The sequence below is a fragment of the Cololabis saira genome, chromosome 13 (assembly GCF_033807715.1).
Source record: "Cololabis saira isolate AMF1-May2022 chromosome 13, fColSai1.1, whole genome shotgun sequence".
Lineage (NCBI taxonomy): Eukaryota > Metazoa > Chordata > Actinopteri > Beloniformes > Belonidae > Cololabis > Cololabis saira.
Window position 1 is genome coordinate 37,406,849 of NC_084599.1, and position 22,575 is coordinate 37,429,423.

The following is a 22,575-nucleotide window of genomic DNA, read 5'->3' on the forward strand; positions in this document are numbered from 1 at the left end:
AAACATCGTGTGGGGCAGAATTATCAAACAGATGCAGGGCAGTAAACAGAGGCGTATGAAATCGGTTTTATTTTTTCCCTCATTCCGTTTTTATTTGTTCCATTTTCAGTCTATTTTGGTTTTAAATTTTTGAGCATTTGGTTTTTAGCATTTTTTGAAAATGTAACCCCAAGACAGTATATAAAGTAATGAAATATAGACAATTTATGCAATTATAACCTAACACTTTAATGTTTTCATACCTTTAAACATATTTAAAGGCAAAAACATGGGACCAGTTATTCTCGTGTCCAACAAAACATTCCTTTTTTGGGGATAAACAAAAAAATAACTAAAAGTTGTAATGTAATGATGAAAAAAAAACATAAATAAAAAAAAAGAAAAAACCTCAAAAAATAAAAAAATCTATCTTTAGACATATGAATCGATTTTTAGGAATTAATATGAGAATCGATTTAGAATTGGGAAATCAATTTTTTCAACACAGGCCTAGTGTCGTCTGTGATTTGCTCATTTAAATCTGTCTCCCATTTATTTTTGAGGAGGTCCAAAGGCATCAAGTTATGAGAATATAGTATTGCGCTAATAGTTCATTTTCTGACTAGTTTACAATCAAAAATGTAATCCAATAGGCCAGTTGGAGGACTTTGACACATGGGACGTTTTGATTTCACAACATGAGGGAGGAAAGGCCCGGTGGGTTTGTTTGGACCGTGGCGGGAGGGCTTAGAAAACGAACCTCCAGTTCATGCGTCCCGGTGAACCCATTCCTGACATCTGTTATGTCGGTAAGCGGAGGTTTTTCTCGTGGTGCTGCTGCTGCACGCGTCAGAGAGTCCAGAGCTGACGTCACGGCCTGCGGTCGGACTTTTCACGAGCATTTAAATGCTCCTGTAGGAGGAAGTGGAACCTGGTTTGTTAATAAGAAAGGCCTCCTCGCAGGAAACCCCTGCCGCCGGGGCCAGAACCGCCGGGCCGCCGCACCGCCCGGGCCGGAGTTGCCACGTTCACCGAGAGCCCAGAAACCTCTCGGGAGGTTTGAAGTCGTTTTACAGGCTGCAGAAGTCCTGAACTCATCCGAGCGTAGCGGTAATCCTGCGTTTTAAAGAGCTCTGCAGACGCTTCCAGTGTCCACACACACACACACACACACACACACACACACACACACACACACACACACACACACACACACACACACACACACACACACACACAGCAGTTGTTCAGCTCTTCAGGAGCAGGTTTCTGTGCATTTGGCAGGAAAACGAGCAACGTGTGATTTATGGTTTTGAATATTTGTGTTCATGCAACACTATCCTTCCTCCCTCCTTCCTCCCTCCTTCATCCCTCCTTCATCCCTCCTTCCCTCCTCCCTCAATCCTCCTCCAGTCGACATCCGGGAGATCCGGGAGCTGCGGTTGGGGAAGGGCTCCCGAGACTTCGAGCGCTACCCGGAGGAGGCCAGGAAAGTGGACTCCGCCCACTGCTTCATCGTGCTGTACGGCCTGGAGTTCCGCCTCCGGACCCTCAGCGTCGCCGGTCAGTGTGTGTGTGTGTGTGTGTGTGTGTGTGTGTGTGTGTGGGAGGGGTGGTGGGTGGGGCTGCAGTCTCATAATTTACCCACAAACCAGCTTAAATGTTTTCCTGGAAAGTAAAACCTAACCAGCAAGGACCGGCAGCATCAGGAGGAGGTGGAGGGGGTTGGCTGGGTTTCAACACCAAATAACAGCTGAGCCTTGAATAATAATAATAATAATAATAATAAACTTTATTTATATAGCACCTTTCCTGTCATAGAATGCAACTCAAAGTGCTTTACATGTCAAGAGAAGATAAGCAAAGCAAGCAAATAAAAACAAAGCAGCTTTAAGACAGTGAAAAAAAACAACACAGAAGAAGAGTGTTAAACTCTGAAATAAAAGTTTACATCAATGTAGGTCTGGGCGATATGGACCAAAAGTCATATCTCGATATTTTCTAGCTAAATGGCGATACTCAATATTTATCGATATTTTTTCTGTGACATAATTGGGGTTTCCCCCAAAGCATTATAGCATAGCATCTCTGTTAGCTTAATTTTTTTCTGAGGCAAACCCTTAAAAAAACAGTCAGTTTTAATACAAAGCCTCGTGCCAAATGTCACACAGGTTCCTTTATTAACAGAGGTCTGCACAATATCAAAATGTATAAAACAAATGAAATAAAAATAAATATCCCTTTCCTGCATAACAATTAAATTAAAATACACTGTGCAATTAATACAATGTAACAGTAACAGGCAGACTTTTCCACTGACGTTGAGTTGTGCAAATAACAAAACATTTGTGTAAATCTCAAATAAAACATTCAAGTCAATTTGTCACAAAATAAGCTATATCAAAATCATAAAAAAAAAATCGATATAAACGATATTGTCTCGTACCATATCGCGTTTGAAAATATATCGATATATATTAAAATCTCGATATATCGCCCAGCCGTACATCAACGTAAATAAAGCAACTCAGGTCTTCATATATTTCACACCAGCTACGAGAACCGAACCAGTGGTGCAGATCTAGAGCAGATTTATGAAAATTCATTTATTTATTTATTTATTTATTTATTTACGGGGCCCGCCTGTGAAGAAGTGACCTTGAGGTTCTGCCGTGTAACGTGTTGCTGTGTCTGTTGTGACTGCAGCCTTCAGCGAGGAGGAGGTCAACATGTGGATCACGGGACTGGGCTGGCTGCTGATGGACACCCAGAGGGCGCCGGCTCCGCAGCAGATAGAAAGGTGTGTGATGGGAGGGGCGGGACCGGGACCGGGACCAGCTCAACCAACCAAATCTTGTTTATGTTGGTGAAGGATTGTTTGGTTGAGACGTCTGTGGTAGGAAGTGAAATGTTGGGTAACTCTTACCCCATGTGGTCATGTTGCTGCTGAAGTGGTCGTCAATCAATCAACCAACCAAACAACCAATCAATCAATCAACTAATCAACCAACCGATCAACCAACCAACCAACCAACCAACCAACCAACCAACCAACCAACCAACCAACCAACCAACACATCAATGAAGTTCTTCACGATTAAAATCAAATAAAAACATGGACTACAAAAACAATCATAAGACTTATAAAAACTCTTTAAGGCCCTGTTTACACCTAGCAAAAACGGTGGTGTTTTCATGCGTTTTGGCCTTTCGTTTCCACGAAAACGGAGCTCAAAGTCTCCAAAAACGATAATTTCTGAAAACTCCGGCCAAAGTGGAGATTTTCAAAAACTCCATTTTCACGTTTGCTTGTAAACGGAGGGAAACGGACATTTAGGCTTCAGAACGTCACATTATGTGACAGAAACGTCACCAGCGTCATGAGTGCCACCTGTGTTTACAATTTGTTTGGCGTTAAATCGACGCAGAGCCTACGGCGTAGGGTACGCGGTGACGCGCACCGGTGGTGGGCGGGGGTGGGTGGGGACGGGGGGGCGGGGCTTAGAGGAAGCGCCGCGGAACCATAAATCAGCCTTAACTGGAAGTTACTCGTGTCATTTGTTGATGTTTTTTTTCCAGGATTCTGATTGGCTAGCATGACTTTATGCTTCTCGTTACACTGCCCCCTGCAGGTTTGGCTGCTCATAGCACCCTAACAGCGTATTTCTGCAGGTTCGTGTAAATGAAGAGATTTTGAAAACAATCTCGTGTAAATGATGGAATTTTTCAAAACGTAGAGGGGGAAATATCCGTTTTTGTAAATACCAGGCTGTGTGTAAACGTGGCCTAAGCCAAATGCTGAGCTGATGTTTGTGCTCTCCACATGAAAATCCACTCCAACCCCTCGTATCCACCAGTACAGAATGCACATGTGATGTGTTTTATATCAAAACGTCCAAGAACCACTATTTAAAACCACCGACGTGGCTGTGGATTTGATAAAAAGGGGTAACAAGGCGTTCCCGGGCCACGTCCCGTATGTTTTGGGTCCACGTCATGGCCACCTCCTGGTTAGCCTTCAACACCTCCACAGGGAGGCGACTCATCCTAACCGGAGGAGCATCAGCTCCATCCCAAGTCTCTATTGAGTGACAGAACCGTCTCCAAGTTCTGGTGGGGATGTTAGCTGACCGGTTCTGGTCAGCTCCGTCTTCACTGCAGCGGACCGACACCGAGCCGATCTCCCCGTTCTCTTGTTCCTTCACCTGAGATACTCAAACGTAGGGCTGGGGATCGATTCAAATATCAAGAATCGATTCGATTCCGATTCTTAAGATTCAGAATCGATTATCACGCTTTGATTCGATCCGATTCGATCCGATATTGATTTGGATTACTGTTAATAAAACTGTTTTTTCAGCTGTTGAATGAATTATATGACTGTCTAGTTCTGCAACCTATTACTACTAGTATTATATTGAGATTCAACAGCAAGTATTGGCAGCTAATGATGCTGTAAGGACCAATCAGCTCCCAGAATGCTGATAGAACTGCTTTCAGAAACATCGTGGGTCAGAATTACCAAACAGATCCAGGGAGGAAACAGAGATGGATGAAATCGGTTTTATTTTTTCCCCATTTATGAGAATTTGGTTTTTAACATTTATGCAAATGTAACCCCAATACAGTATATAAAGCAAAGAAATATAGACAATGTATGCAATTATAACTTAAGACTTTAATGTTTTCATACTTTAAACATATTTAAAGGCAAAAACATGGCACCAGTTATTCTCGTGTCCAACAAAATATTCCTTTTTTGGGCATAAACAAAAAAGTACCAAAAGTTGTAATGTAATGATGAAAAAAAACGAAAAAAAAAAATGTGTTTTTTTTAAATCGATCTTTAGACATATGAATCGATTTTTAGGAATTAATATGAGAATCGATTTAAAATCGGAGAATCGATCTTTTCAACACAGGCCTACTCAAACGCCTCCACTGGCGGCCCCCTCCCGACCCGAAGAAGCTGAGAACAGGCCTCTGAAACGAGAAAATGCACCGTATAATTAAAGTATCACCGACCTGAGTCGGGTAATCTCACGGGAAACGTACAAACACGCTTGAACGGAACACCGTGCACATTCCCACGAAGCAGCAACTGAACTTTACCTGGCAGGTGAAGTTGGAGCGGCAGCTTCCTCTGACACGCACCAACCTCCACCAGCGACTTCAGAAACACACAAAGATGTCGGTTTCATTCCCTCCGACCCGTCGTCTTTACAACCTCACCGCGTCCACCGCAGAATCAAAATTAGTCTGCAGTAAATATTTTCGTCTCAAAACAAATATTTGTCATCTGCTGCGACTCCCGGTCCAGACCGCCACATGTTCCTTCCTGAGAGGAGCGAGGAGGCGTCATGGCCTCATTTAGACACAGTCCAGTCCAGTTCTCTCTTCCTCAGATGCTGATTCTGACCCCCGGGCCGTGGGTATCGGTACATATTAGGAAGTGTTTTTAAAACTAACCGCAGTCACCCGACGCAGCGCTCCTACCCTTCTGGGATGGCAGGCCTTCAGTCAACCATACTGCAATGTTCAACCCTGACCCGACCCCCCCTGGTGCCGGTCGTCCACGACGTTGAATTCCTCAGTTTAGTTTGTTTTCGCTGTCGCGTTCAGGCTTTTGGATGATTCCCTTTTAAGTCATGAAGTTGTTCCATCTTCCCGTTCAACTTAACGACGTCCTCGTGACCTTTCACCTGCTGCCTACTTTAAATGCTCAATAAGGTTAATGGTGTTACGTTAAACAACGTCCTCGCTAGGGCTGGGGATCGATTCAAATGTCAAGAATCGATTCGATTCCGATTCTTAAGATTCAGAATCGATTATCAAGATTTGATTCGATCCGATCCGATTCGATTCCGATATTGATTTGGGTTAGTGTTTTTAAAACTGTTTTTTGAGCTGTTGCATGAAGTATATGACTGTAGTTATGCAAAATATTACTACTAGTATTATATTGAGATTAAACAGCAAGTATTGGCAGCTAATGATGCTGTAAGGACCAATCAGCTCCCAGAATGCTGATAGAACTGCTTTCAGAAACATCATGTGGGTCAGAATTATCAAACAGATCCAGGGAGGAAACAGAGACGTATGAAATCGGTTTTATTTTTTCACACATTCCGTTTTTATTTGTTCCATTTTCGATCTATTTTGGTTTTAAATTTTTGAGCATTTGGTTTTTAGCATATTTTGCAAATGTAACCCCAAGACAGTAAATAAAGTAATGAAATATAGACAATTTATGCAATTATAATTATAATTATAACACTTTAATGTTTTCATACCTTTAAACATATTTAAAGGCAAAAACATGGCACTAGTTATTCTCGTGTCCAACAAAACATTCCTTTTTTGGGGATAAACAAAAAAATAACCAAAATTTGTAATGTAATGATGAAAAGAAAAAAGTACATAAATAAATATTAAAAAAAAAACAAAGAAAAAAACCCCCAAAAAATAGACATATGAATCGATTTTTAGGAATTAATATGAGAATCGATTTAGAATTGGGAAATCGATTTTTTCAACACAGGCCTAGTCCTCACCACTTCTAGACACCACAGAATCCTCGTGTAATCCAACTACTCACGTCTGGGGTTGCAGACTTGGGGAAAAAAGAATCAATAAACGTGTTTTAATGTTGGACATCGGACGACTCCGAACCCAAGTACCCACCTCATCCAGGCTGTTGTCTAGGAAGCGTGTTGTTCATCTTCTGAAGTGGCTATCAACTCAGAAATGGAGACGGGGGGTTTAATTAATCCGATACTCAGCTCTGCAGGACACTGAGACGCTTCAGACTGGACTTGTTGAACTCTCCTCATCTGACTTCACATCTGGCTCCCGTTGCGGTTCCTCTGGACATGTTTCAGAGCAGGCGTACCCTGCAGATGGAGGGTGTGGCAGTGATTGCCTGACTCCACCCACTGAAACCAGGCGCCATGAATGGAGCTGTTAAGACATGGCATCATTAGCGCTGGACTCTTTTTTTTTTACCAATGAAAGAAATCCTGTCAGCTTCCTGGAAAAGAGAGCATAATATCTTTCTTTTTAACAACTATTTCAAAATGTGAAATCATGCCCATTGCTGAGCTTTTTCGTGTCACATTCAATCAAATCCCTCCAAAACAGCTGGTCCTACGAACAATGCAAACGGACACGAGATCTGGGAACCGTTCCAACGCGGCAGCTGGAGCTGCTCGGCAGCTCAGCAGCGAGCGGGCCCAGTTCCTGTCTCCGTAAACAGTTTAAACCCCTCTGTAATCTCAGCCAATACGCTCAAGAAGCTGCTTCTGCCTCCCAGGAACCAGCTTCGTTTTCAGTTCAATTTAGAAAACAGCTTTTCGAAAATGTTCAGTTGGAACCAAAAGGGTTAGGGTTGTGATTAGGGGTTGGGGGTTTAGGATTGGGGTTAGGGGTTGGGGGTTAAGGATAAGGGGTTGGGGTTAGGGGTTGGGGTTGGGGATGGGGGTTAGGGGTTAGGAGTTGGGATTAAGGGTTTGGGGTTGGGGTTAAGGGTTAGGTGTTGGGGTTGTGGTTGGGGGTTAGGGGTTAGGAGTTGGGATTAGGGGTTGGGGTTAGGGGTTGGGGTTAGGGGCTGGGGATTAGGGTTGGGTTTAAAAGTTAGGGGTTGGGGTTGGGGGTTAGGGGTTAGGAGTTGGGATTAAGGGTTTGGGGTTGGGGTTAAGGGTTAGGTGTTGGGGTTGTGGTTAGGGGTTAAGGATGGGGTTAAGGGATAGGGGTTGGGGTAAGTGGTTAGGTGCTGGCGTTAGGGTTAGAGGTTGGGGTTAAGGGGCTGGCCGTTGGGGTTGGGAGTTAGGGGCTGGGGATTAGGGTTGCGGTTAAGGGTTAGGGGTTGGGGTTGGGAGTTAGGGGCTGGGGATTAGGGTTGGGGTTAAGGGTTAGGGGTTGGGGTTGGGGGTTAGGGGTTGGGTAGACTTAGCCAGTCCTTCAACTTCAGTTTCCCATAAACTGCTAGCAGTCACACATTTATACTGACTTTAAAATCTTTTTTTTTCAGGTGGTTGAAGAAACAGTTTGACGTAATGGACAGGAGCCACGAGGGCAGGTGGGTGACACACAACAAACGTCCATCCGCAACTTTCACAGCAGCCTGGGACGGATGCTCGCGGGTTGGAATATGGTGGCAGGTGGAGCTGAACCCGGATCCTGAATCATCTGACAGCACGTTGGGGTCCTGTCAGGGCGTCGCCCCGCACACTCTCCTGGTCACGTCCTGCTGCTGAGTTCGGGGTTGCATCCGTACGTTTTGTTTCCTAAAGGACCTCAAGCTGCACTCCAGCCTCCGAACTGTTACCCCTGCATCTCGGTACTGTCCGGACCGGACCTGACCGGTGCTGTGTTTGACCTTTTATCCTCTGGTTTCCTCCCCAGCATCACGGTGAAGGAGGTCAAGGCTCTGCTGCCCCAGATCAACTACCGAGTCCCCAACACACGCTTTCTCAAGGACAAGCTGCAGGTCAGACACTCGCGTCACGACGGGTTTCTTCCCCCGTAGTTCTGTACGTTCTGATGATGTCACGTCCTTCTCCGTCCCCCACAGGAGGTGGAGGCCAGGAGCGAGCTGTCCTACCCCAACTTCGCTCAGCTCTACAGAACGCTCATGTTCGATGCCCAGAGGAGTGTGAGTGACAGCCGACACCGATGCACTCAAAACATAGACGATTAACAAACACATTTAGTTGGAAAGAGTCTGAATGCAGACGGCTCCAGGTGAATCCAGCACGAGTTTAGCTGCCAGGTACTTTTATTCCTGCTTTGTAACACATGTTGACACAATCAGCACATATTACTCAGTCTGCGGTGGATAAGTGAGCTCAGACTGGGGCAGTTAACTGGGATGTAGAGGTGTGCACGGCTCGGAGTGCATGTCCCGGCTGAACTGAGCTCAGGGGAAGTTAATCTACCGGATCTACGCTGCACTCCAGACAAATATACGCCCTGGAGCCGCTGCTCCTGACTCACCTGAGGAGAAAACAAAGGACGCCTTTAAAAGTACAAACTAGGGCTGAGCGATATATCGAGATTTTAATATATATCGATATATTTTCAAACCCGATATGGTACGAGACAATATCTTTTATATCGATTATTAAAAAAAAAAAACATTTTTTTTTTTTTTTTTTTTTAGGATTTTGATAAAGCTTATTTTGTGACAAATTGACTTGAATGTTTTATTTGAGATTTGCACAAATGTTTTTTTATTTTGCACAACTGTCAACCTCAGTGGAAAAGTCTGCCTGTTACTGTCTACATTGTATTAATTGCACAGTGTATTTTAATTTAATTGTTATGCAGGAAAGGGATATTTGTTTTATTTTATTCAAGAAGCATTTTTATTCTATATATGCAGGCAGTTTATTTTTATTTCATTTGTTTTATACATTTTGATATTGTGCAGACCTCTGTTAATAAAGGAACCTGTGTGACATTTGGCACGAGGCTTTGTATTAAAACTGACTGTTTTTTTAAGGATTTGCCTCAGAAAAAAATGAAGCTAACAGAGATGCTATGCTATAATGCTTTGGGGGAAACCCCAATTAAGGCACAGAAAAAATATCGATATATATCGAGTATCGCCATTCAGCTAGAAAATATCGAGATATGACTTTTGGTCCATATCGCCCAGCTTTAGTACAAACTCAATCCTTGTTTTTTCTGCAGCCAAGAACATTTTTGGCTTATTTCGGAATAAATGTTCAATGTTTCTTTGGACTTTAGGAAAAGTTTGAGTACGTCAGAAACTGTCCTCAGGGCTTTATTTGAGTAAAGGCACCGTTAACTTACACGACAGTTTCCTGCTCTGCACTCGCACCACATCACGCTTCACCTGGTTCCCTCCCACCTGTCCGTCACCTGGCTCCTCCCCTTTTCTTTCCTCAGATAATTGAACAGCTGGAGCTCTCCTTTCCCCTGCGGTGAGTCCCTGCACCTTCACCTTCACCTCCTCCTCCTCCTCCTCCTCGGCGTCTATAGTCTATTGTTTTTATGCCGCCCTCCCCTCCCCCACCTGTCCAGTCTCTCTTTAAGACGATATCAGTTTATCAAGAAGGTTTTGGCTTTTTCAAAAAATGTTTCCACATGTGCTTGCCATTATTTCCTCACGCCTTTGGATGTGACTTCTCTCGATGTTACGGGACATTAAGTAGAAAACGGCCCGATTACGTTTGGCTCAGGTGAAACGCTAAAGTCAGCTAAAGCATGGCGTCTCCGTTCCTCCACAACCTCCACCCTTGTTCAGCCTTCGCCGCGCGAATTGCGATTTGACCTCCTGAAAATGGTTGTGTTTCCAGGAACGTGGACCGGCCGGAGCTGTGTCAGATCTCCCTCTACGACTTCCAGAAGTTCCTGCAGATGGACCAGAAGGTACAGAGTTAAAGTCGGCACTATAATCTAGGGGTGTGCAAACAAGGGTACCTGACGATTCGATTCGATTTCGATTATTGGAGCTTCGATTCTGCGATTCTTCGATTATAACGATTTTCGATTCGATTATTGGTGCCTCGATTCTTCGATTATTGTGATTTTTAATGCTTTTTTCCACACAAGATTGATTTTGTCTTCATCTGTGGCTACATTTGTAAATACATAGCCAATCAATTAACTCAGTTCCTCTAACAACACTCATTAAGTAAATAACAAGGTTTTTTGAACATTTGACATGTATTTTTCAAAGACACAAAATAATTTATTTTATGACTATGTAAACATTTGCTCTTTGACTTACTTAACTTTGACCAGGGAAAGCTGCACTTGCAATGAGTTCATTAATTCAAGTAAACAAGATATGTACTTCCATCAAATTTATGTAGTGTAAACATATCTGCCATATTTCAAGTGAACAATAAGAAATGTGTATTTCTTGAAAATGAAATGATTCAGCAGCTTATTCAGTCTGGAATCTGGATAGGATAATTAAAAAAAAATAAAATAAAAAATTATGAATCGATTCCAAATCGTCACGTGACGCATTGCGATGCATCATCGATGAATTGCACCCACCTCTACTATAATCCCCCCTGAAACTGCCCCTTGCTCACTTTCCCTCCCTGCCGCTCGTCTCAGGAGTCCTGGGCGTCGGACCTGAGTCGCGTCAGAGAGTTTCTGGCGGGCTACCTGAAGGGCGGGTCGCAGCCGGAGCCGACGCTGCAGCTGGACGAGGTGACGCGTCGCCGAGATGCACGAGGACCGACCCGTCTCCCGCCGATTCACCTACTCACCTCCGTGTCCCTCTCGCTGTGTCCCTGCAGTTCCTGACCTTCCTGTTCTCCAGAGAGAACTCGGCGTGTAACCCGCGACCTTCGGCCGTGGTGGTCCCCGAGGACATGAAGAGGCCGCTGTCTCAGTACTGGATCTCCTCCTCGCACAACACGTACGTCTGACCGCAGGAGGGCGGTGATCCCCGTGTCCTCCGGCTGCCTGCGCCGGGCCTTCTGGTTCCAGCCGGGTCTGAGGATCTGTCAAAAGCTCAATATGCCCCCGTTTTTTTTTGTTTGTTTTATTGTTTGCACTCGTAAAAAGGAACATTACACAGAAGAAAAAGAAAAAGATGTGCAGGAGAGGTCATAGAAAACTTAAGGGCTTATAAGCGACTCCCCCCTCCTAAAAACAAGAAAAGATAAAAAACAATAATTCACAAAACCATATAAGCACAATACATAGGCCTATACAGTATAACTGATAACTCAGAGTTATAGGATACTTCAGAATACAATTAAATAGCTTAGAAATATATTTGAATAATGGTGAATGAAAAACACAGATACAGGACTGTCTCAGAAAATTAGAATATTGTGATAAAGTTCTTTATTTTCTGTAATGCAATTAAAAAAACAAAAATGTCATACATTCTGGATTCATAACAAATCAACTGAAATATTGCAAGCCTTTTATTATTTTAATATTGCTGATTATGGCTTACAGTTTAAGATTAAGATTCCCAGAATATTCAAATTTTTTGAGATAGGATATTTGAGTTTTCTTAAACTGTAAGCCATGATCAGCAATATCAAAATAATAAAAGGCTTGCAATTTTTCAGTTGATTTGTAATGAATCCAGAATGTATGACATTTTTGCATTACAGAAAATAAAGGACTTTATCACAATATTCTAATTTTCTGAGACAGTCATGTATATAAAAAATCTATAAACTTTTTTTCAGCTTTCTTTTGAATGCAGATAATGTTGAGCATGTTTCACTTAGATGTTTTTAACTGTTCAACCTTGATACATAAATGAAAATTGCAGTATCAAAAAACTGCAGTTCTACAGAAGGGGATACGCAAATCATTCCTTTTTCTTGTGGAGGATGAATGATAATAAGAATTAAACTCAAAATATTTATGAAACTGTCTGGGTAAAGTTAATGGAGAGCATATGACTTTATACATCAGGATTCCTGTTTGATACTTATTCACATCGTAGAGGTCATGAGGTCATCTTAAGGTCAAGTCCACGTCCATTCAGTGTCAGGAATACAATAGTTGGCCATTTCTGCCGTGACGCCGTGCTGGCATCTTATTTTATATGAAAGGAGCGGAGCCGGAGATTTCTCAGGCAGACTGATCCCTGGTCCCGTTGAAAGGTCCGAGTCAAAAGCCCACGTGGCCCCAGACACCCGCGGTATCAGTCCCAGACCTGGATAGACGTGGAGGAAGGGCGTCTACGTCAAATATATACGCAACAAGAGGGACAATAGATAAACTCCTGCCATCAAACTCTAGATTTGTGCGTATTTTACGATGAAGTGAGTCACTAAAACGGCTAAATTTACTTTATACTCGTGTTCACTAAAAGTTCTTTGGAAGTAAGTCTGTCATCGGATTTTGAAAGAAAAAAGTGATGCAATTTCTAGCACTGAATATTTATGCATTGAAACTATCTGAATGTTTTTCAACGATAAGATTTAAAACTGCAAAAAATTAAACGTTAAAATATTCAACTGCAAAAAATTCAACTTGAAAAAATGAAATTGTACTGGAGTGATGCGTGCTCGATGCACGTTCCTGATCTTGAATCTAGAATCGATTGCTCTTGTTCGGGTTCCTGGATGTTGCGGTTGAATATTTTAACGTTCAAAAACATTCAGATACATAATTTAAATACAGAAATATTCAGTGCTAGAAATCACTCTTCTAGAAATCACTTTAATAAAAATCTTTCTAGAATCACTTTTTTCTTCCGATGACGCAGATTTACTTCCATAAGGTTCAAACATATTAGTAAAATTACAGATGTGTTTAGTTTCTATTTCCGCAGGGACTTATCCCTGTTTTAACATCAGTTTATCCAGTTTTGTTGTATTAAATCTGTAATTTAGAAACATTAATAATCAACTAAAGAAAAGGAGGGGTTAACTCTGATCTAACGAGACAAACAGACCGACGCTGGATCCTGACGTGGAGATGACCGGCTTATGGCTCTTTTCTGGTTTATCGTTTCCTCCATCTCTTGTTCTCTCCTCCCTTCCTCCCTCAGCTACCTGACAGGTGACCAGTTTTCCAGCGAGTCGTCTCTGGAGGCGTACGCCCGCTGCCTGCGGATGGGCTGCCGCTGCATTGAACGTAAATGACACCAGAGTTCTGATCTGAGTTTACCGTAGTGCATCTTTGCTCTGTTGGGGAGACGAAGCTTCAATCCTCACCTCTGGTTCTGTTCTGTTGGATCTCAGTGGACTGCTGGGACGGACCCGACGACCTCCCCATCATCTACCACGGCCACACTCTGACCTCCAAGATCAAGTTCCTGGACGTCCTGCACACCATCAAGGAGCACGCCTTCGTCACCTCTGAGTGAGGCCCTGTCCCAATACTCCCCCTACCCCTCGTTTTCAGCCCTACCACTAAATTTTGCACGTTCCCGTGAGGGTAGTGGTGTCCCAATTCCTCTTTTCACCTAGGGGTAGTGAAGAAAAGTAGTGTAGTGGCTATGAATCTGTCCCTACGGATTGAGTGTTTTCGGATGCTGACTAGCTGATCTAGTGCCAGAAAAATTTCCCAGAATGCTTTTCGTCGTCATTTGCGGACTGAATCCAAAAAAAAACATGGCGGACATTTCTTATTTTTTAGTGAATAAAATCAATATTTTGAGTTAGTTTCTGCATAAAAATGCGTTTTGATTACATTTCTAGCGAGAAATATATATTTTACTTTCATAATATTCACTCAGTGAATGTATATAGTCACTAGTTTGGCCGTTGTTGCGAAGATCACGCCAGAATAAAGGCTAATTTATGGTTCCGCGTTACACCAATGCAGAGCCTACGGCGTAGGTTACGTAACCCGCGTTGGTGTAACGCGTCGACGTGCGCCGTATGCCGTACCCTACGCCGTAGGCTCTGCGTCGATTTAACGCGGACCCATAAATCAGCTCCGGAGCCGGCAGGCAGAAATCTCGAAATCTTCGGAGCAAATTTCTTAACAGGCGTAGCTACAACTGTTAGATTTCATCTATTAAACCAACATTTATCTTCCTAAATGATTTATTTCAGCCAGCGGTAATTCTCAACAGAGCTGCAGGTTTCTCCCCCGGGACGACGGCGTCTGTACTCCGGCTGCTGCTGCTGCTGCTCCGGGCCGGCGGCTCTTCTCATCTCCAAAAACATTGGGTCAAATTTCTTAACAGGCGTTATTTGGATAAACTGAGCCCAGGTTGGGGATCTTAACGGTTACTTTTACGCCTGAAAAAATATTAAAACTTAATAAAGTGGCATATTAACAGCGCTACAGCGGAAATTAAAACAGCTTTTAGCTCTCAGCTTCCTGATTTTAGGGGTAGGGGGAGTATTGGGACAGGCCCCTGGGAAGATTTCAAGTGCCCTAAAATCTGTCCCTTCTTTTTTAGGGGTAGTGATAGTGAGGGAGGGCTAGTGGTAGAAAGTAGGGGGTGTATTGGGATTGGGCCTGAGTCTCCGTCGGCCTGATGGACCGTGGGGGTGTTGTCCCTGAGGTTTAACCTCGTCCCTCCCTCCTGCAGGTATCCCGTCATCCTGTCCATCGAGGACCACTGCAGCGTGGTCCAGCAGAGGAACATGGCCACACACTTCAAGAAGGTGTTTGGAGATCTGCTGCTCACCAAGCCGGTGGACAGCAACGCCGACGAGCTTCCTTCACCCTTCCAGCTCCGCAGGAAGATCCTCATCAAGGTCTGGTGGCACTTTGAGTCCTCCTGACAATCATGATGAACCTTTAACACCAGCTCTCATGTTGCTCTGTTTCGCATAATTTTTAAGGGTACAGTAATCCCTGAAAAAATGGAACAAGTTTGAAATGTAAGAACAGATTCAACATTTATTCAAACTGTATGGCTCAAACAGTGGGATAACTGCAAACAGCAAAAGTACCATTGTCGTTCAAGTTTTCTTAGCTTATAAAATCACAAAGTAGAAAAAAATACAACCTGATAAATAAAGAAACGGGACAAATAAATAAAAGTTCACTGAAAATAAAATCCTATCAGTGATGACCTCTTCTAATATAAATAAAATGTGCAAATTAACCTGTTTTTGGAACATGCCACAAATTAGATACTATTGCAATTTTTTTTTCGTAATAGTCAAACGTTATATATAAATGTAACAACCATTTCCTTCTGTTGGGCAACAAAATAGTGCAAAAGACAACATGATGAAGAACAAAAATATATAGACATCCTTTGCACTCACTGTTTTTTTGCAGACTCTGCATATAATAGATGATGTTTGCTCCTCGTCACTCTTTTTAAATCCAAACCAGTTCCAGATAACGGAGCTGGAGCCTCGTTTAACAACGAGCTCCTCGCTCTCAGATCCGCCTTCCGCCATGTTTGTTAAGGCTGATTTAAGGTTCTGCGTTAAATTGACGCTCACTTATTTCATCGCTCTGCAGCACAAGAAGCTGGTGGAGGGAACTCTGTACGAAGAGGTGACGTCAGCCAGCTACTCGGAGAACGACATCAGCAACTCGCTGAAGAACGGCATCCTTTACCTGGAAGATCCCATCGACCACGTGAGTGGTCGCCACGGAGACGCTCGTCCAGACCCCTGGACGTGTTACTGAAACGAGCTTCTGTGTGACTTCCAGACCTGGACGCCGCACTACTTCGTCCTGTCCAGTAACAAGATCTACTACTCGGAGGAGACGTCTCGCTACCAGACGACCGAAGAGGAGGAGGAGGACGAAGGGAAGGAGGTAAGGAGGGGACGCTGCAGCGGCTTTTTCATATTCTACTTTTAAAGTTATTGAATTAACTTCAAATCTCTGCACAAATATGGAGAAACATTAAACGCAGGTTTCTGTAGGTCGAGGTCTGGACTCGGATCGGGTCCTTTTATTCATGTTTCAGCCATTCTTTTAAACATTTTTTTAATTTTAAAAACAGACAGACAAAGCAGTACGAAAACCAAAACAACAAAATAGTTTTTGCTCAGATTTCTTTTTATATGTGGGCGTGTATGTGGGTGTGTATCAGTATGATGGTTTTCTAGAATGATGGTTATTTTAGGAGAGAGACAGCAGCAAAAAAAAATAAATAAATAAATAAATATGTTAAAAAAAATAAATAAATACAATAAATTTAAAAAAAAATAAATCAGGTCCCATCGCTGCAAAACAGGCCCAAATCATGAGGTTTCTGCTGAAACACGGTGCTGGACATGAAACCAAACCCACAGGGATGCAGCTCTATCGTTTATTCCACCGATGAAGCGAGTGATTGTTTAACAAAGTCTTCTTTCTTGTTCACATTATTTTTGAAAATAAATAATTGCCTGGTGAAAAGTAACGTGGGTTGAATCTGGATTCATAAAGGAGTTCCTAACGTTTCCACAACTGTCTGATGTTTGACGGTGGAGATTTCTTTTTTTTTTTTAATTTTATCTTTTATTTGGAAAAGCCTTGATTTCACAAATGCAGATTTACATAGCGTCATAATCACTTCAACTACGTTAACATAACATTGGCATGACATTTTGTAGAACTTCTGATGTCCAATTTGCTTCCTGGCTCTTCCCAGAATTTTCTTAGTAAAATATTTACATGGAACATGCAAAGTTTCTCATCTTAACTATTACATACAGAACATTACACACAAAGCAGAATGAGTAAAGATCGTGCTGTAGATTATATCAATATATCATATTACAAAACACATTTTGATCCCACTCCTTATTTTTGTCAAGTTAGCAAAAGTCAGACCTAATAGTTTTATGTACTCAGTCCACTTAGACACATCTGGTAAAATTTCTCCTTCTCGACTTTTAGAGAATGACAACTTTTCCATTACATTTTTTTCATATATTATTCCTATCCGTTCATCTATAGTGGGGGATTCAGGTTTTAACCACCTCCTTGTAACAGCATTTTTGCTCGCTGCAAGGAGTATCTGTAGCAGTTTCTTATCTTTGTTATTCTACTCCTCAAATTGGAGTTCACCCATATATAGACTATCAAACCGGTAAGGAATTTTGAATCCAAATATATTATGAATGTGTTTGTGAGACGGTGGAAGTTTCCAGAGGTGTCAAGTAACGAAGTACAAATACTTTGTTACCTTACTTAAGTAGAAATTTTGGTTATCTATACTTCACTGGAGTAATTATTTTTCAGACGACTTTTTACTTTTACTCCTTACATTTTCACGCAATTATCTGTACGTTTTACTCCTTACATTTTAAAAACAGCCTCGTTACTCTATTTCATTTCGGCCTTTAAAACAAAACTATCCAGTTAAATTGCTCCATCCGGATAGAGTGAATTTGGTTGTGGTTGTTTCAGATGTTCTTGTCCAGTTTTGTTCTTACATCCGTTCCCTCAGATTCCTGCAACTAAACTTGGATGTACATTCCAATAAAGGTTAGGATAAATGATAACATGCCTCTGAAGTTTGACTTTTTGCACCATTACAATACTTATAGGCAACTAGTCATCATATCTCCTGCTCTCTGAAACACATGTTAATGCTCAATAGTACACATATATGGTTCTTTAATATATTTGCATTATACTAAGATACATTCATTTTCAATGGCTTTTGTCCTTAATGGTTTTTTTCCCCCTTACATTACTTTTACTTTTATACTTTAAGTAGTTTTGAAACCAGTACTTTTATACTTTTACTTGAGTAAAAAACTTGAGTTGATACTTCAACTTCTACAGGAGTATTTTTAAACTCTAGTATCTATACTTCTACCTAAGTAATGAATGTGAATACTTTTGACACCTCTGGAAGTTTCTAACCCTCACGCGGATGTTTGTCGTCCTCTGCCGCCCGTCAGGAGTGCAACAACAACGAGCAGCACTGCGCGGAGCGCTGGTTCCACGGGAAGCTCGGTGGCGGGCGCGACGGTCGGCAGGTGGCCGAGAAGCTGCTGCAGGATTACTGCGAGGGCGGAGGCAAGGACGGGACCTTCCTGGTGCGGGAGAGCGAGACCTTCGTGGGGGACTACACCCTCTCCTTCTGGTCAGTCTCAACCGGAGGGGGGGAAAGAGGGGTCACGACAACAACAACACAAGTTTAGTTTAGTTTTTAGTTTAGTTTATTTTGCACATAAAACATAACAGTAAAAAACAAAGGTCAAATGAAGCATTGTGCAGGAGATGTGGAAGCCAAAAAGGCTTATGAAAATGCCTCCCCTTTATAAAACAAACATAAACAACATACATAAACAATAACAACAGCAAAAGCAAAAACACAATATAGAAATAGATAATATAAGACAGAAAAAGACAATTTAACATAAAAAAGAAAAACACTACTGAATTATTGACAGATGGAAAAAAAAATGAAGAAAATGTGGTATAATTGCATGAAAAAAAGTACAATTTAACAACTCCAGATGTGTTTCTGATCTTAACTAAAAAATGATTTTTTCAAGTGTTTTTTGAACAAAGCCAGTTGATTTTAGTGATGTAGGTAAATTGTTCCATAGCGACGGTCCTCTGTATTTTAAAGTGCATTGATAGTGTGAAGTCCGGCATAAAGGAAGGTGAAAGTTCTTTGAGTGTCGTGTCTGGTATGAATGGATGTCTGAGGAAAACATAAAAAAAATTCTTGAAGCTGAGTGGCAGGTCATGAGATGAATATACAAACTTATACATAAACACACAGGTTTGATAGGTATTCACATTGAAGACAGATAACAAATTACATTTTCTAAAAAGAAAAATGGAAGATTCTGTTTTTTTGGCAAAAGTAACCATTCTCAAAAATTTCTTTTGGGCTAGCAGGATCTTATTGAGAAAGGTAGGACATATAGCCGCCCATACAGAATTACAATACACAATATATGGATAAATTAAACTATAATAACAAGTTCAAATACATGATTGATTCACCAGTGATCGTATTCTACTCAAAATACCGATCGACCTCGTAGTTTTTTTACAAACAAGTCCAGTATGGCACTTCCAAGTTAACCGGCTCCCGCTCCTCCTCCAGGCGCTCTGCCCGGGTCCAGCACTGCAGGATCCACTCGCGCCAGGAGTCCGGCTCCACCCGCTTCTACCTGACGGACAACCTGGTGTTCGACAGCCTCTACCGCCTCATCTGCCACTACAGGGACACGCCGCTGCGCTGCAACGAGTTCGAAATGCGGCTGGGGAACCCGGTGCCGCAGCCCAACGCACACGAGAGCAGAGAGTGAGCGGCCGCCGCCGGACAGACGCGCTCGCGCTGGTTATCGGGAGTTTTTGGGGAGTCCACCATCATTTTGGTGTTTTTGGTCCTACACACAGCAGATGGGTGTCAGCATCACTGCTGATGGTGCCCCGTGGTAGGATGGAAGATCCCCTTCATCCTCCATCCTACTAATAACAATGATTATTACGAGGATTAGGTCATAGTTTTAAGAGAAAATGGTCGTAATGCTGGTTTCCGGTGAAGTTTTGTTACATCTGACGTGAGGATGGACACATTAGACCAGAATAAATGTATGGAAACATTAGTTTCACAGCTTAGCAGGAGTTAAGCCAAGCTGGCGTTACTAGCTGGTTATAACCTCCTGGCATCCTGGCTCCACCTATTTGCTCATTTTTGGATTAGTTGGGGATGGGCGGAGTCATCTCCTGCAAATGTGGTTCAAAACCGTTAAAGTGACTAAATGTTTAAATAAAACATCTCTTTTTTTTTTCCTAACTGCACTTTAAAGTAGGCCTGTGTTTAAAAAAAATTGATTTTCCAATTCTAAATTGATTCTCATATTAATTTCTAAAAATCGATTCATATGTCTAAAGATCGATTGATTTTTTTTTCATCATTACATTACAACTTTTTATATTTTTTTGTTTTTGCCCAAAAAAGGAATGTTTTGTTGGACACAAGAATAACTGGTGCCATGTTTTTTGCCTTTAAATATGTTTAAAGGTCTGAAAACATTAAGGTTTTCAGTTATAATTGCATACATTTTTTATATTTCATTACTTTAAATACTGTCTTGGGGTTACATTTACTTAAAATGCTAAAAACCAAATTCTCAAAAATTTAAAACCGAAAAAGACAAATTAAAATGGAATGTGGGAAAAACTAAAAGCGATTTTATACAGCCCTGTCTCTGTTTGCTGCCCTGGATCTGATAATTCTGCCACACGATGTTTCTGAAAGCAGTTCTATCAACATTGTGGGAGCTGATTGGTCCTTACAGCATCATTAGCTGCCAATACTTGCTGTTGAATCTCAATATAATACTAGTAGTAATACGTTGCATAACTAGACAGTCATATAATTCATGCAACAGCTCAAAAAACTGTTTTAATAACACTAACCCAAATCAATATCGGAATCGAATCGGATCGAATCAAAATGTGATAATCGATTCTGAATCTTAAGAATCGGAATCAAATCGATTCTTGACATTTGAATCGATCCCCAGCCCTGCTTTAAAGCAGTAAATACTGGCGGGTTAGTTTCAAAAGGTTTAATTTAGCTCCCGTCTCCCAGATAAGCCCCTCCCACCAAAGCCTCAGCCTGCTCTGATTGGTCGACTGCTTCCTCCAATAAAGCTGCTCATTTTTCTGGTTTTAGTGTTTTTAACAGCATCTGTGAGCAGGTGTGCTTCATTCATGGTGTCGTCATGACGAGCTGTCCGTCTCTCCTGCAGGTGGTTCCACTCCAGCCTGTCGCGGGTTCAGGCCGAACACATGCTGATGCGCGTGCCGAGAGACGGCGCCTTCCTGGTGCGCAAGCGCAGCGAACACAACTCCTACGCCATCTCCTTCAGGTAACGCAGCCCCGAAGAGGGCGGCCCGCCCTCACCTGCCCTCACCTGCCCTCACACACCCCCCCCCGACCACACGGATAACCCTCGCCTGTCTTTTCTGTTTTCGATGGCGTGCAGGGCGGAGGGGAAGATCAAGCACTGTCGTATCCAGCAGGAGGGCCGTCTCTTCATGCTGGGAAGCTCGGCAGAGTTCGAGAGTCTGGTGGACCTGGTCAGCTACTACGAGAAACATCCTCTGTACCGCAAGATGAGGCTGCGCTACCCCATCAACGAGGACACCCTGGACCGGATGGGCACCACGGTGAGTGGGACGCACGCCGTCCTCCAAGAGAGACGGCCTACGTGCTGCTGGGAGTTGGAATCTGGGAGATTAAGCATGTCATCGGCATACTTTCAGGGTGAAAATATACTTTTTAAAAGAAGAAAACATTTGGGTTTCAACCATGTACTTTTATTTTAAAGGACCAGATTTGAATATATCTGTTATCAAAATAAAGGTAAGATTACATAAGATGAGGTACAGATTTGACCCTTTGAGCGAATGTTTCTTTGGATTCATGTGGTGAGAATTTAAACGCTATAAAAAGCTGTTCTGTCACATCCCTCCATTTATTTAGAGATGAGTTTTATCTTCTTATGGCGAACAGAGTTGTTAGAAATGTGAAGAGGAATGTTTGGACTTTCCAAAGTCATCGTGGCTGTCATTCAGGATGTTTGAACTTCAAAACTAAAGTGAAGGCTGTTTTAACTTTAACGACAGACTTATACACATCTGTCAAGTATTCATCGATCATTTTGAAGAATCCACTTGTACGAAATAAATTCTGTAAATATGTTTTAGGGCTGAAACGATTCCTCGAATAATGAGTAATTCGATTACAAATAATTATCGAGGAATTTTCTATGCCTCAAGGAATCGTTTAATTTTGCAGCTCAAAGCAGGTATTTCGCCCGGACTATATTTCACGCGCTGACGCCGCGCACGTAAGGAAGAAGAAAGAGGCGGCAGATTTGTTTGGTTTTAGTTAGTGATGCACCGATTGTTCGGTAACCGAAATTGTTCGGCCGAAAATGGCAAAAAAACACTTTCGGTGTTCGGTGGAATAAGTGGGAAAAAAACCGAACAATTAATAACGGCGTTGTAATATAAATAGACTGGCCGCTCCGTAACTGTTGCGCACCACATAAATCGTTGGCCAACCAAAAACTAACCACATAAGAATTTAACTAACATTCACCAGCAGGTGGAACCAAAACAACATAAATCGATCTATTACAGGTGCGTTTTTAGATGACAAAATCAAACAGCGAAGAGCGTGGAGTGAAGTGGTGCGATGCAAACATGTCAGCAGTGTGGAAGTATTTTAGAGTGGCA

General features: G+C 42.3%; 1 protein-coding gene across 4 annotated transcripts in view; it reads left to right on the forward strand.

Moving 5' to 3' along the window:
* The window catches only part of LOC133458677 (1-phosphatidylinositol 4,5-bisphosphate phosphodiesterase gamma-1-like), a 75,585-nt gene that overhangs the window by 23,345 nt on the left and 29,665 nt on the right, over positions 1 to 22,575 (forward strand). For 3 of the 4 annotated variants that reach the window (XR_009783961.1, XM_061738835.1, XM_061738837.1), the window contains exons 3-20: positions 1,393 to 1,542; positions 2,686 to 2,779; positions 8,009 to 8,056; positions 8,383 to 8,467; positions 8,552 to 8,632; positions 9,892 to 9,926; positions 10,302 to 10,374; positions 11,074 to 11,169; positions 11,259 to 11,380; positions 13,487 to 13,572; positions 13,680 to 13,800; positions 14,984 to 15,152; positions 15,874 to 15,993; positions 16,069 to 16,176; positions 18,261 to 18,445; positions 19,424 to 19,624; positions 21,081 to 21,200; positions 21,318 to 21,501. Coding sequence is in view for 3 of the 4 variants with exons in the window: in XM_061738835.1 (XP_061594819.1) it covers positions 1,393 to 1,542; positions 2,686 to 2,779; positions 8,009 to 8,056; positions 8,383 to 8,467; positions 8,552 to 8,632; positions 9,892 to 9,926; positions 10,302 to 10,374; positions 11,074 to 11,169; positions 11,259 to 11,380; positions 13,487 to 13,572; positions 13,680 to 13,800; positions 14,984 to 15,152; positions 15,874 to 15,993; positions 16,069 to 16,176; positions 18,261 to 18,445; positions 19,424 to 19,624; positions 21,081 to 21,200; positions 21,318 to 21,501 (2,078 nt within the window). In the remaining variant the exon portion in view is untranslated. Of the gene's footprint in view, positions 1 to 1,392; positions 1,543 to 2,685; positions 2,780 to 8,008; positions 8,057 to 8,382; positions 8,468 to 8,551; positions 8,633 to 9,891; positions 9,927 to 10,301; positions 10,375 to 11,073; positions 11,170 to 11,258; positions 11,381 to 13,486; positions 13,573 to 13,679; positions 13,801 to 14,983; positions 15,153 to 15,873; positions 15,994 to 16,068; positions 16,177 to 18,260; positions 18,446 to 19,423; positions 19,625 to 21,080; positions 21,201 to 21,317; positions 21,502 to 22,575 lie in introns of those variants that run through there. The other variant, XM_061738838.1, reaches the window with a different exon arrangement.